General features: G+C 42.9%; 1 protein-coding gene across 6 annotated transcripts in view; it reads left to right on the plus strand.

Annotated features, from left to right (window-relative positions):
• Positions 1 to 14,993, plus strand: part of ACSBG1 (acyl-CoA synthetase bubblegum family member 1) — a 37,543-nt gene that overhangs the window by 20,688 nt on the left and 1,862 nt on the right. For 5 of the 6 annotated variants that reach the window (XM_027791415.2, XM_027791418.2, XM_027791417.2 and 2 more), the window contains 8 exons: positions 1,749 to 1,829; positions 4,560 to 4,709; positions 7,163 to 7,339; positions 7,854 to 8,035; positions 9,102 to 9,335; positions 9,731 to 9,948; positions 13,036 to 13,175; positions 14,211 to 14,457. In XM_027791415.2, coding sequence (XP_027647216.2) covers positions 1,749 to 1,829; positions 4,560 to 4,709; positions 7,163 to 7,339; positions 7,854 to 8,035; positions 9,102 to 9,335; positions 9,731 to 9,948; positions 13,036 to 13,175; positions 14,211 to 14,457 — 1,429 coding nt within the window. The remainder of the gene's footprint in view (positions 1 to 1,748; positions 1,830 to 4,559; positions 4,710 to 7,162; positions 7,340 to 7,853; positions 8,036 to 9,101; positions 9,336 to 9,730; positions 9,949 to 13,035; positions 13,176 to 14,210; positions 14,458 to 14,993) is intronic. The other variant, XM_027791416.2, reaches the window with a different exon arrangement.

Genomic DNA, 14,993 nt, shown 5'->3' on the forward strand with positions numbered 1-14,993 from the left:
TCTTCCCAAAGCGTCATCTTTTCCTGTTTGTAGTATTAACCATAAAGGCTGTTCAGTTTACTGCTCTTTGCTAGGCCCCTCCCAGTACAGACTGGGCCCTGTCCCAGTATACACTGGATCCCATTGGTCCTGCCTCAGTACAAACGGGCAGCTGCAGCCCGAAACGCCTGAGCCAGCGGCAGTGGGCAGTGGCTGGAGCCGGTGGCAGTGGGCAGTGGCTGGAGCTGGTGGCAGTGGCTGGAGCTGGTGGCAGCGGCTGGAGCCCTGGAGCTGGCGGGCAGCGGGCAGTGTGCGGTGGTGGGTTGGCGCTAGGCCGCCCTGCCTGGCACAGGGAGCTGGGCCCCGCCGTCCCTGTGGGTCCCTTCCAGCTCCAGGTCTCCGCTGGTGCTGGGGGTTGGTGGGAGAGGTTCCTGTGAGAGACAAGGAGTCTCTAAGGAACGGTCACAGTTCTGACAGGCCGTGGCAGCTCTGAGCGGGTCCGTGCAGGTGGAAGGACCATTTGGCGGAAGGTCCCTGTTGTGTGAGTGGGGGAGGGGGCACAGCCCCGCTCCCGGGCAGGGGTCACCCTGGTGGGTGCAGGGGGCCGTGGCTGGAGACGAGTTGTTGCACTGGCACCAGCTGCAGTTGCTGAAGCAGGAGGGGTGGGTGGAGGGCCCATGGTGGAGTTTTCTGCCAAAAACATTGCACCTGCCAGAGAGAAAATGTCTGTGGGATTTTTTCACATGCACATCATGTAGGTTATATATTAATTACTTTGCATTTTGTTGTTCTGTTTTTCATGTGATTTGGAGGAAGAGAGATTTTTGTAAGTATTCTGGAAAAGCACAGTCAGGAAGCCCTGCAGTGTCCTGGACTGAAAGCTGTGCTGTGCTGGCATGGACGTGCAGAGAGACTGTAAATTGAGCTCAAGGGCTTTGATTAACACACATTTCTATCTAGAAAAAGACAAGACAGCTCTGGCCAGCACTGCTTAATCCAGCTGAGAGATTTTAGAAGCTTTTGTTTTTTTCAGGAAGAACCTAAGACCGAAATAATAACATTTCAGTTGTGATCCGAACAGTATATACGTAATGGTGACCATCAAGGCACCGCTTTTGTGCCAGCAGCAGGCTGATCAAGTCCGTTCACAATGTGATTAATTCAAAGGCATGTGTGGGGCGCGGGTCCCGCAGGGGTGGGTGTGATAGATGCTGTCTGCAGCCACGCAAAGCGGAGGGCGAGCTGCCGAAAGCAGCAGCATTGCTGTCGGCCTGTAAGCCCTGCAGTCTCATGTTTTTATTTATTCTTAAAAAGTGCATATGGCTTTCTCTTTTGTTTCTTTAAGGAGGTAGGAATTTCTTCAACAGTTTAACAAAAGGTGCTGCTGAGGGATGTGCTCCATCTGTATCAGTAACCACAGCAGCTCAGATCAGCTTCTAGCCTGACCTAGACTGTTCCTTGATGTGCCCTTTGGTGTGTCACAAGAGAGGATGCCGAGGAGCCATTTCTACTGTACTATTTTTTCCCCCATCTTTTGACTGAAAACAGGTTTTCTAGAGCAGACTCTATAGCATCTTTTTTTCCCCTCCTTCCCCCCCTCCACTCCTTGTTGAGCTAGTTGTAAGTTTAGGGGAGAATATTTGAGGGTAGAGGGAAACGGGGTTTCTTGTGACTGCCAAGCCATTACAGTTTTGGCAGTATTTTAATGGGAAAAAAACCTCACAAGATATAAGTAATAAATAATAAATTTGTTTTAAAAAATCCAACAGATCTGGAATCGCTTGCCACACTTGAAAGCCGTTGTGCTATATAAGGATTCCATTCCAGAGAGACATCCAAATTTGTATACGGTATGTGAATGCTAAAACAGAGTTATAATTCATGGGATATTATTTATTTGATGAATTTCTACTATGTGTAATCTGTAGGATGTTTACCTTGTGTTCCAGCAAGCACATTCAAAAGGTTCACCAGCTTTTTCTGTTTAACTTAAAATTAGAGCTACATTGCTTAACTGTCTGTCTTGGGTCTTCTTGGCTTTTTACTTGACTGGGTTAATGAAGCCCCTGTAGGCTTCAGGTGGGACTGTGCACTCTCAGAACAGCTACAGTAACATTGTCCACTGGTGCTAGTGAAAACTGAATTGTGGTTAGTTACAGCGGATCCAAGAACATGAAAACACTTGTGCTTTTACAGATGATAATCACATTTTGTTTGCACCAAATACTTCTGGTCACAGGCAACAACCGAAGAGAAATAACTACGGACCACATGGAGAGTTTGCTTTGTATCACATGATAAAAATAAAGCAGAAAAAGGGACAAAGGACTGAGTGGTAGAAGTCCAGCTTTTAAGAAATAGGAGGACTAGAAGCAGAACAGATTTTTATAAACATGTTATTCCAATATATTTTGAAAATATAATTGAAACTGGTTAAGTAATAAGAATACAAAAATTAGCATTTTAAGTGGACTACAGATTGTCAGATTTTAGGCTGAAAAACTTCAACTGGGGAAAAAAGTAGATATTAATGAAGATAGCAGCATATAAGTATTCTAAATATTTGTGGGTTTTATAATCTGAGGGGTACACAAGAGAAGTCTTCTGCACTTGTTTTAATCATACCTTCTTTTGCTATGTGGCATAGCAATGTAATGTAACTCTCTAGTAATAAACAGGTACCGTTACACTGCCATACATACTGGTGTAGAGTGTGCCTTGCATCTCAGTACAATAAAAAAATTAATACAAAGAAGACCTTACTATTTATATTTCTTAGTAAGAAGAGGGAGTACTAGCAATGAATTCCAGAACACCATTCAGTTGCTGAAACCTGAATACCCGAGAACTGATACACTTGACAACCCGCTGTTCAGGTGTCACGTTGGACACGTTTTCCCAATGGAGAAGGGCAGCTGTGAGAGTGTCTGACAGTTGCCATAGTTTATGTTGCTAGAGGAAAAATCAGAGGTCAAATCACCGAAGGCAGAAATGTTTGTTTATTAGGTTTGATGTAAAACAAACCACCCAAACCACATGACGTGATAAAAGGGATTTGTGTTGCAAGTTGACAGCTAACCTGTAATGAGCAGTTGCTGCAGTAAAGGCAGAGCCGTGGTTCACTGATGAGTGCATGTTTCCAGAAGGCAAATGCAAAGTCAGTAGCGTGTGTGACTGGCTTTTTGTACCTTTCATGCTCTGTGGAATGGGCATACTGTCTGTTGCGGGTCCTGTTCAGTAAACAAAGCCTAGACAACAGATGCACAGTGATTAATGCATTCTAGTTTGAGAAGACAGCAGGGTCAGGAAAACAGGAACAACTGCTAAGTCACACACAAACAATTACATCCTTGGCACCTCCAGACTTTCCAGGAGCTCGTGAGATTGATGCAGCCACATTCTGTGGGAAGGGATAGGCTGTGACAAAGCCTCTGTTTGCTACAGAGCTGCTTCATCTCTTTTCAGAGATGTGGTTTGTTGCAAGAAAGCATAAAACTGATGAGGGATCCTTAGGGTAGCCTTGCCACCCAAGAAGGGGAAGTCTAGGTGCCACAGAGGCTAACCATTGTAGCCTTAGTAGCCCACTGGCAATGGCAGAGGTCTGAAGGAAACGATGAACTCAAGCACATCCTCTCCTTTTTCACCTCTGCTGCCCTTTGCATCACCCCTTCACTGCTGGGTGGCCCTAGATAGATCTCCGAGGAATCACTGAGGAGTGGAGGTGCTGCATTTTGTGTTTGAATAACACAGTTCTGTAGCACAGTGTCAATCATCTGATTCCCATGGGAAACTGACTGTTTGGTTATTGGCTTTCTTAAAAAATGTTGTTATACACTGGTTTTCGATTAGCATAGAAATCAATGGTACACTCGGCAGTGTATCAGGTGCAGGCAATAGAAGTATCTGGGAGCAACCAATCTAATATAGAAGATCAGGTTCAGCATTCTGCTGGGCCAATTTGTGCAGCACAAAAGTCCAGCATCATAAAAGGTTTTGCTCATTCTAGATTGAGCCAAATTTGAATGGAAGTTGTGACCAGCATCGTATGCTCTGTTTGCTATAAAATAGCAGATAATTTGGGCAGACATTCACACATCTAGATAATGATGCTTTTGCAAAGAAACTTTTCATCCAATTGCTTAGATTTATATTTGTATTTACATAGAGGACAAGGCATTGTAGATGCAATGTCACAAGTGTACTCTGACTTAAAAAAATGGTACATCCAGATTATTTTAAATGAGATTAAAAATCATTGTGATAGTGTGAGATAGTAACAGAATTTTAGCCTCTGTGACTTTTCCATAGTATCCATCTTGGCGGAGGAATAGTATTACTATTCCCTTAGACAATGAAAAGCCTCATGGCAGCACAGTTTAGGACAGCCTGTGTGCAGTTCACACGTAACGTTCTGAGCTGGCCTTGCCATATATCTAACGTGGGCGGGGGAAACTTGCTTGGGAAACACGTTCAGAGCCAGGCACTGAAGGTTCCTGCCATTTTTGAGACTGGTAAGGTACTGCATTTTCCCCACTTGTAAGGAGCTTTTTCTATCCTATCTTTTCTGTTACATATTCTAGATGGAAGAGTTTCTGGAATTGGGAGATGACGTATCTGATTCTACTTTGGATGATATTATTAACTCCCAAAAGCCAAATCAATGCTGTGTACTAATATACACATCCGGAACAACTGGGAAGCCAAAAGGAGCTATGCTGAGTCATGACAATGTATGTACTTTAGGCTCTTCCTTTACCAGAAAAATAGCAAAGTATGCAGAGATTTATTCGTGTGTTTTGAAATTACATGTACGTACTAGAGCCTTGAAATGCTTTTGCTTTTGCAACATGGGTAGCGTACTACAAAGCAATATTCAAAATGCAGTCAGCAATTTCCAGTGAAGTATAAGCAAGGTAAAAGAATGAAACTCCATTCAAACTAGCATTTCACAAGGCTGAACAGTTTGTTACGACTATAATTTTTTTATTCACTGGTTTTCTTGAGATATAATGCATATATTCATAAAGAGAATTCATGGAGTGGCATAAAGTCTCTCAGGTGATGTCACAGTCATCTTAAAACAAGCAAATCATATACATCATCTATCAGAACAGCTTGATAGGCTGCTTTCGCAAATTTTATTAAAATGGGGGTGAATGTGTGGGTTTTTTGCTTTGGTTGGCGATATTGTATTACTAGACTTGCGTTTCTACATCTTTCACTGGAGGACAGTACAACTCTAGTGCACAGTGCTGGTACTGGAATAGCCCCACCTGCATTGCTGTGAACAGAAAATTTCCCAGTGACAGAGAAGAGCAAAGTCGTTTGCAAAAAGGACTTTCTGCAGAGGTCTGCTAGCAAAGATCTGTAGTGCAGTTTTTTTGGGGTTTTATGTTGTTAGTTTTTTAGGGTGGCTGAGCAGGAGTGGAAAGCAGGGAGCCTTTCTGAACACACAGACAATCTGTGAAAAGGCTGGGCTAAGCTGTGGCCTCTCCTCTCAAAATAAAGCAGAAACTATTGCAGGTGTGCACACTGTGAGGAGCAATTCGCCCAGATGTAGGGAAACGGTACAGTGGTGTCTGGAGGCAGAACACAGTGGATGTGGTAGACAAAAAGACTGATCTGACATTGCACATCCTATGCTCTTCCATCTCAGAGGGGTCTGGTGTCATTTCCACGTTAGCTGCCAAACTATTCCTGGCTGCTGATCACAATCAGGCTATTTTTATGTTGACGAACAGTGGAAAACATGCCTTGCCTGTGGCTGTGCTGCTGCCTTCTTTAGTCAAAAGGTGTTTGGTACTGTCCCTGTGCAAAACCAGTGCTGAATCAGTCGTGTGTGCCCCCCGCACAGCTCTGCTGCGAGTGTGCCTGCGGCTGGGAGGCTTGGGGGACAAGGGTAAGCAATCGATACAGCCACATCTCAAAAACATCCCATCCTGCCTGCTCTGTTCGTCCCCCATAGCCACTTGTCCAGTGCTGCCGTCTGAACTTGGAGTGGCCCGGCCTGACAGCATGCTGCTCCTTGAAAACCTCTCAGAATCTGTGTTTCCTTAGACCAAATGCACACCTGTACCGTACAAAGAAAAGGAGCTGGCAGGAATGTAGTGTGACAGCAATACTGCATGTGATTTGTATCTCTTCCTGGCCATCCTGAATAATCTCACTGCTGTGTCCTGCCCTCCCCATTTTAGATTAGACTCCTCTGGGAAAGAGCTGTTCTTCTTCAGGGTTTTGGTGTTTTTTGGGGGGGTCGGGGGTGGATGGGTTTGGAGGTTTTGTGTGTTACTGGATTTTTGGTGGGGTTTTTTGCTGTGCGCAATTGAGGGGGGAGGGAAAAGATATACCGTCACATGTATTTGTGGGTCTTCCATATGCTATGTTCTGATAATGAAGACATGCATATTTAGCATCCCTGAACTGCATCTTCTGAGATAAATTAGGAATTGGGAAGAAGGGAGGGAAGCATCATCCAGTTTCACTAAGAAGTCAAGCAGCACATCTTCAAAAATATTCACCTATGGACTCCCACTCAAGGGGGGGGCCCTGTCATTTGTGAACCCCCACGGTGAATACACCAGAGGATCCCAGAGGAGCAGAATACAGCTGCTGTCTTCCTCAGTGCTTGGCCAGGGGATGGTTACTCCAAGACAATGAGCTTGTTGCTGATACTGAAATGTCCTTGGAGCTCACTGATCACTGAGTATTTATTGTTCTTTTTCAGCTAAACGTATAGACGTAGCAGTGGTGAAAAGTGCCAGCTTGACAGGAAAGTATGCACAGTAGGAGTGCTGCAAAAGAAGGGGCAGATCGATTTACTCCTTGTCCATCCAGCCTGTGGCTGCTCTGCTCGGTGTGTCACTAGGGCTGGGAGCTGGTGGCATTCAGAGCCCAGGCAGGCAGGAGAAAGATTGCGTTTACTTACATTGTCTGCAAGTCTGTGTTGCTGCCGCGTTCATCTTGCTTTTGACTGACTGTCCCCCAGGGAACTAACAGTCTGGTGTGTTGTCAAAGATTGCAATGTCTTCAGCAAATTCTGTGAGCACAGATTCTTCGTAGTTACATTAGCACAGCATGAGGATCCTTAGTTTGTGTTAAAAGGAAAAAATAAAAAAAAACCCAACACAAAAAACCCAACAAACAAACCATCATACCTAACGTGTTTTATTATTTATTTAAACAGATAACTTGGACGTCAGCACATTGCAGCAGAGCAGGAGATATGCAACCTGCAGAGGTCCAGCAGGAATCTATAGTCAGTTATCTCCCGCTCAGCCACATAGCCGCGCAGATATACGACCTGTGGACTGGAATCAAGTGGGGCGAGCAAGTGTACTTTGCTGAGCCAGATGCTCTGAAGGTACCTGCCTTGTGTTGCACCTAATAAAGCTTGTGCTTCTTCCTCTCAGAAAACATCCCAAGGAAAGAATATGATTTTTGAAGAGTTGCAGAGGATGAAGATTGAGAGTCCATTATTGTAAAAATTATGGAAGAATAAAATCCATTAGACTTGGGATCCAGTGCTATAGGCTGCAACTAAAATATATAATCTAGATTGGTAAGGTCTTTAAAGGCAAGAGTATTCATCTAAAGTGAAAGCAGTATAAGCAATTTTTGGTGGAAAGGGAGGCAAAAGGAACAAAACCACCCATGTATTTTCCTTCTTGTGCACGTGCCTCCCCTGAGGTGCCAGAGCTGGCACGTGTTGGCGCATCTGTCTGACTGAAGCAGGTTCAGCAGTCCTTCTTTACATCCTGGGTGTTCAGTGAGGTTCTACACGTTAGTATTACACCATGCAGACTGCATCAGCAAGGCCCTTCAGCACTGCTGCGGGCCTTTCGCAGCATGTTGAAACGATTTCACGATTTTAACAGGGCAGCTTGATCAACACACTGAGAGAAGTGCAGCCAACGTCTCACATGGGGGTTCCCCGAGTGTGGGAGAAAATCATGGAGAAATTAAAGGATGCTTCTGCTCAGTCAGGATTTATGAAGAAGAAGATGCTGTCATGGGCTATGGCACTTAGCTTAGAGAGAAACCTGAAGTGCTCAAGCAGGTATGTATTGCAGAGGGTAAGATTGCCATCAGCCTGAAAGTGGCTGTCTGCTTGTAATAAATAAATAAGCGTGCGGCAGCGGGACTCCAAGTGTGAGTGGGTAAAATCTGGCCTGGCAACACAGCGAATACAGTGCAAGAAGGGGGGTGTAGCTACCAGATAAGTAGGCTGATCTTAAACACAGGTGACAGTTGTGTCCCTCCATCCTTCCTGAGATCATACTCCCACTGACACGTCCCCCAGCGCTGTCGTCTGTGAACTGGAGAGGTTGGTGTTCGGCAGGGGGAGCGCCCTGACGCAGCGTGTCGCTGTGAGCTGGGTGCTGCTGCGAGCTGGGTGCTGCTGCGAGGAGGTCTGGAGGATGCGTATGTGAGGGGGCAAGTTTGGGGGACAGCGCAGACAGAACAGCTTACGACACTGCGGTGTGCTCTGTGTGAGTAGGAACATCTCTGCCACACAGAAAATCAGGGGCACCCCCGAAGAACTCGCTGAGCTCTAATTAAATCACTTCTGTTCTGAATAATGTTGGTGTTTTTCTCCGTAAGATTGCCCTGACAAAGAATGTTGTATAAATTCAGATATTTAAGTTATTCACAATTATTTCCTGTTTCCAAGTTCTTTAAAGTGTGATGCAATGGAGTGTGAAATTGCTTACAGAAAATGGTGTTCCCAAAGGTTGTGCAGTGATGCTGCTTTGCTGGTCTGATAATTCAGCTTTTCACATAGGGCTGGAAATGTTCAGATTTTAGCAGTATAGGTTCTCATAGACACATTTAATTGATAAAGAATCAGGAATACATGAGCTTTGTTTTCTACAATGTAATTTTATAGATTCTTTATGTATTTGCAGTATTCAGACACCCCAAGAGCTGGAGTTCATTAGCAATGAAAGCCACTGAATGAATGAAAAAAATGACAAATGTGTGACCTGTTCTTACCGACGTAACTTCTGTCAACACCTGAAACCAAATACATCCCTAAACAAAATCTGTGTCTGATTTTGTTTTGGAAGTTTCATTGGTTGCTGTGACTTACTGTCTCCTTCCCTTTTGTGTTCGGTACTCAGCAGCGATGTAAAGCAGTTCTGGGCAAGGTTAGCAGACTACTTGGTGCTGGCAAAGATTCGCAGCGCGCTGGGTTTGTCGGCCTGTCAGAAGCACTTCTCCGGTGCTGCCCCCCTCAATACTGAAACGCTGTATTTCTTCTTGGGTCTGAACATCACCTTGTACGAGGCTTACGGGATGAGTGAGACCACAGGCCCGCATTGCTTATCTGGGCCCTACATTTACAGGCAGCACAGGTAATTTGACCTTATTTATTTATTTATTTGTTTAAAATATGATGTGTTTCATTACATCTATGAGAAGATATATTTACTAATATATGGGAATCTATATAAATAATGAGAATACTAATATATGAGAAGAGTATTTACTAAGTTCAGCAAAAATAGCTTATTTTGTTTTCTCTCAATGCGTTGCCACTCTGTTGTGAGTTTGTGCAAAAAATGCTTAGATAGTTCAACATATCTGCCCTAGCAAGTTAACACTCCATAGCTTACAAACAGGTAACAGGGCGTTATCTACAGTCACTAGTATTTCGATAGGTTGGGGGACTGGGCATGTTAGATGTCATATCAGTATTATGGTTAATATTTCTGTGCTTCTTGTGCTTTTTTTTGCTCTTCTGTGGTAGCTGTGGTAAACCAGCCCCTGGCTGCAGGGTGAAATTGGTGGATGAAGATGAAGAAGGCAATGGGGAAATCTGTTTCTGGGGGAGGACTGTTTTCATGGGCTATTTAAATATGGAAGATAAAACAAAAGAAGCCTTTGATAAGGATGGGTGGCTGCATTCTGGAGATTTAGGAAAACTAGACGAGGATGGCTTTCTCTATGTCACTGGAAGAATTAAAGGTAATAAGCAAAATCTTGCTCCGTGTTTACGGTAACTGTTGGGCACTGCTCAGTCACCTGTCAGGACTGGCCCATCTAATTTGGTGTATTTCCTCTATGCCGCAGCACTGACCTAACAGGACGGTAAAATAAACTTTCCTCTGAGGAAAGCGTGGTGTGCCCTGTTCAGGAGAGGTTTCCCTCTAGTCTGTACTTGGTGGAGATGACTCGGTTGCTACGCTGAGGCTGTCTATCTCCCAGACCTTTATTCAGTATTAATTACAGTTAGTAATATAAAATAATAATGCAGGTTTCATGTGTCTTCTTTGATTCTAATGATTCATTAAACTGTCCAGTCTCCTTTTAAAACTTGCTAAATTGGCTCAATTGTACATTAGAATGTGTGGACAGTAATGATGTTATCCCAAACCTGGGCTCTTCACCCTGTGTGCAAGAGCCGCTGCACACACGGAGCCAAGATGTTACTGCGGAGTGTGTCTCCGCAGGGATGGCTGCTGGGTCGTAAATCCACAAATCTTAACACATGGTAAAACATTTTGTACACTTTGAACTACAATTAGGTTTAATCACACCTAATTCTCACTGGTTCTTATGAACCTCATCTCCATCTAAAGGTACAGCTTCACCCTGCATGTTCTGTGGGGAGGGGGCTTTGTTAGCAGGGGCTCTCTGCTCAAGGGTGGATCTTTTAGTGTGGTGAATAGGATAAGTCACACATAGTTCAAACAATTTTCTGTTTGGTGCATTAACCATCTGGTTCTCCTTGAGCTTATCTTGTTACCTCTTAGCTGGAGGTATTTATGGTGTCTGCTCCTTCTCCCAAGGCCATGTTCTGGTAATTGTAAGGATTAGCAAATATCCTCTGTTTTTCAAATTATTTCCTTTTTTATTTATTTATTTTATTTTTAAATATATATTATATAAAAATATATTTACATATTTCTTTCCCCCCCCCTCTTTTTTTTTAAAAAAAGAAAATAGCTCTTGTATCAATGAGAGATGCCCCTCTATGATACAGAAGTTATTGAGATGGGTCTGTGCCAAGCTCCTCTGATGCCTGATGTGATGCTTGCAGGGACTAGTGGTGAAGCCTGAGAGCAGGAGGGAAAGTTAGAGATAAAGCAATAAACCTCAGTATTATTACGGTACATAGCTGGAAGCCTTGCAAGAGTGAGACTGGTCACGATACATATTCAGAGAGCAGGATTGGTCACAGCTGAGATGTAACTGAAGATTTAAAAATTGAGTAACTATCATCTTCGACTATATGATGAATCACTAGGGAGATGACCTGGATGGGTGAATTTGTCAGGGGATGGCACAGTGTCCTGTCAGGAATCAGGACTTAAGCAGATACTATTAATAGGCTGCACCAAACGCAGATACCTTGATATTTAACTTGCTCTCTTATCTGATTCATTTTCCTTTAGCACAGCAGTTAGCAACTCCGTCTCATTCCATCATAACGTTTGTGCTTCACTTACATCTTCCTTGACTGCTGAACTAATAACAATTACTCTAAATTACAGAATAGGTAGACCGTCTGGGATAAAATACCTGCAAATCCTCTTTCATTAAAGTTTTAATTCCAAGTCCAAATAAGGTAACACCTAACAGAACATAGTAAAGAAGCTTTGCTTTTAGTGACCGAAGCAGGACTTCGTCCGTTGGTTTGTGCTCTTAGGAGTTTTAGGGTGGATTAGCTGCAAAGCACAAAGATGGAGCTAGAGAAGTCCATACAAGGGAGTATATAGAGGTGTGGAAAAAGTTGTTACCATTATTAGTTGTCTGGATCAGCTGGGAAAAAGCTGACATCTCAAAAAACCAAAACCAACAACAACAAAAAAGACCACCTAAGTACCAGAGAGATTGGTAGAGGATCGAAGACAAAGACAGGACTAAGGCAAAAGGAAGGTGGAATGAAAAGAGAAAATAGACCCAGGCAAGTCTGGATATACAACTAACTTTGGTATTTATCTTGGGTTTGACAGAAGCCTTTCATTCTATAAACACCACTTGTTCTTCCTCAGATGTGTGCAGTGCGTTGACTAGGGAGATAAATAACTTCTATAGTTACGAGATCAATGCCTATTCCATACCAGAAGGTTGAATATAGACTGGAAGTTATATCTTATCATATTTCCCAAACCTGTGAACACCGAAAGGGCGCTGTATTCCCTTGATTGCATCTAAATTCTTGAAGTTTATCACTGACGGGGAACTGGGTACCAACCCGATCCTTAACACATGCCGTTAGCTGTTAGTGCACAAAGGACGGTGTGATTGTGTGCATCATTTGTTGAAGCATGTTCTGACATGCTGCAAGGACAGTGAGAAGTCACCACTGTAATGAAAGCAAAGAGTTGGAATTTACTTAGATAACACTCAAATTTGTAATAATTCCAATGAATATATGTATTGTACTTTAGAACGAATACATTCAAATAAAAATGCACTTGCCTTTTTCAACAGAATAAGGTATCACTTCTGTAGTTTGTTAAAAAGAACAAAGATTCCAGCTGGTCGTTCCCCTGGTGTGGAAACAGGGCAGGAATCACTGCTCCACTGCAAACCTCCTCTCCTGAGCTCTCCTGCACTCGCCTCTCCTTTCTTTCCATGTTGCTGTTACGGTGCCTTCCTGCAGCAGTAACTTACTTTTGTCTGACCCCTCTTGGTGGCGTTAAGAATCGATTTTAATCATGATAACAATGAACTTGCTTCTTGGCGAGGTACCAGTGAAGTAGAGTGAATCCTAGGCTAGTTTGGAAGAGACGAATGCTCACAGGGAATTTCCAGATAATGCAACAGTGTCTTGAGAACAACTGACCTGCTACTGGATTATGTAAAAATTACCTGGAGCGAGTGTGTTATACCGAGGGAGAGCTGAGAGCCTGAGCACGTATTCGAAGAATATTAGCATTTCTTTGTTTGAATTAATGTATAGGGGTTTTGTTCTCTTTGAACACATCTTTGAAAAAAAATCCCTCATTCTTTATGTCAGAATAAAAAGCGTGTTGATCCAGACATTAACCTGATCTTCAGAATTTATTTGAATTCAACTAACAGCCTTTGGTTTTTTGTGCCTAGATTTGATTATTACAGCTGGAGGTGAAAACGTGCCTCCAATTCCAATTGAAGATGCCGTTAAAAAAGAGCTCCCAATTGTTAGTAATGCTATGGTGATTGGAGATAAAAAGAAGTTTTTGTCAATGTTGCTGACCCTAAAGGTAAACCAGTTTTAATATCGACTGCAGTGAAATCAGACGCCCAAACCTAACACAAGAATTTTGAGCTGTTTTTAAAAAGACGCAAAATTAGCTAGGAGGATGTTAGTGGGCAAAAAATGTGTAGCAACTACAGACTGAATCCTGATGGGTCTAAAATTGTTATGGTTAGATGATCTGCTAAACATCTACATGTTTACTGCTGTTTTTCCTATGCATATAATAAGACCTATTATTTTTTAAATGCAATTTTTAAATTAAGAAATGTTGAAAGACTGAGAAGTCTTTGTAAAGGAGCACAATAATAGCTTTTATTCTTACAGATGAGCAAAGTCAGCAAATGGTTTTGTTATGGGCAAAACCAGTTTCTAACAGAAACTTTCCAACAGAAACAGGCTTTCCAACCGAAGCATTTCTCTACAATTTGTTCTCTTCGTATGACACAAGAATGATGACTGTAGAACAAAATAATGAATACTTTGGTGTGGAATACACTTCAATTGAGAAATCACTTTTTTCTAAAACATTTGTAATTTATGTTCTGGGCACATACGTAATGAACAACCCTTTTGTTTTTCTCAAGTTGTTTCCCTCTGTGACCGATACTCCCTATCTAGGGATATGATAGAAACGCTAATTTAAGAACTCTTAACTTCAAAGAATGTTTTCATCTCAAGTTGGTTTATGTTACACCACAGTGATTCAATGTAATGATGAGCTAAATGTTCCCCTGTAACATTGGAGTAGTTATGGTAGAAATTCAGGGTCTATAGATGGACTTCAGTGCCTAATTCATTGACGTATTTTAAGTCTGTTCACGTCATCTGTATATAAGCCAAAAGCATTTGCATTTGGTAGCCAAGTGGGAAGAAAAGCACTGTCATCCGCAGGTGCTTCTGCTTTTTAAGGCTTATAAAATGTTTGGGTGTTGATGCTGAGCCTTCTTGATTCTTACTAGTCAGGGACGACCTGATCAGAAAAACATTCCCTGCCTTGTAAGAGCGAGCAATTGATGATTCACTTCATCTGGTATTTTAGAGTGTGCTGGACCCAGATACATCCGATCCTACTGACATTCTCACTGAGCAAGCTAGAGACTTCTGCCAGAAGACTGGGAGTAAAGCCACCAAAGTATCGGAGATTGTAGCTACAAGAGACCAGGCGATCTACCAGGCCATTCAGGAGGGAATCAACAAAGTCAACATGAACGCTACCAACAGGGTGCATTGTATTCAAAAATGGATAGTCCTGCCGAGAGATTTTTCCATTTCTGGGGGAGAACTAGGTAAGATTTACTATTTATATTGAGGTATACAGAGAGTAAAGAGGCTGCTGATCTAAGAGTATTCAAATACAGTTTTGTATGTCAAATGCTGGGTACCACTGCTGGAGGGGAAGGAAAAAACCCGTTAGGCAGTATATGTTAACGCACAGAAAAATCAGAGGGTTTGCTGTGTATGTATGTATCAGTCTGTGTTCATTTACAAGTACAGCTCTGGTTAAATTTCAGATTGTTTGGGCAATTAAATAATCAATTCTGGTTAATTCCTTGTGCATTATGGTATTGGTTATCTCCAGTAATAACGCTGTCTTACAAATGGGGCTCATTACCCCAGGTGCAGAGAGCCAGTCTCACGCACAGAGCCAAGACAGCCTTTATTGCATGGCGGCGCGGAGATGGGTGCTAGGTGGCAGCCCACCCAGGCAGCACGCCTCTTCAGCCTGGTAAAACTGCTCACAATTAGGTTCCCTCACAGCTAGTTCTCTCTGGTTCTTACCGGCCTGGTCTCCATTTAAAGGTACAATGTACTTTTTTTTTTC

This window comes from Falco peregrinus, chromosome 1 (genome assembly GCF_023634155.1).
Source record: "Falco peregrinus isolate bFalPer1 chromosome 1, bFalPer1.pri, whole genome shotgun sequence".
Lineage (NCBI taxonomy): Eukaryota > Metazoa > Chordata > Aves > Falconiformes > Falconidae > Falco > Falco peregrinus.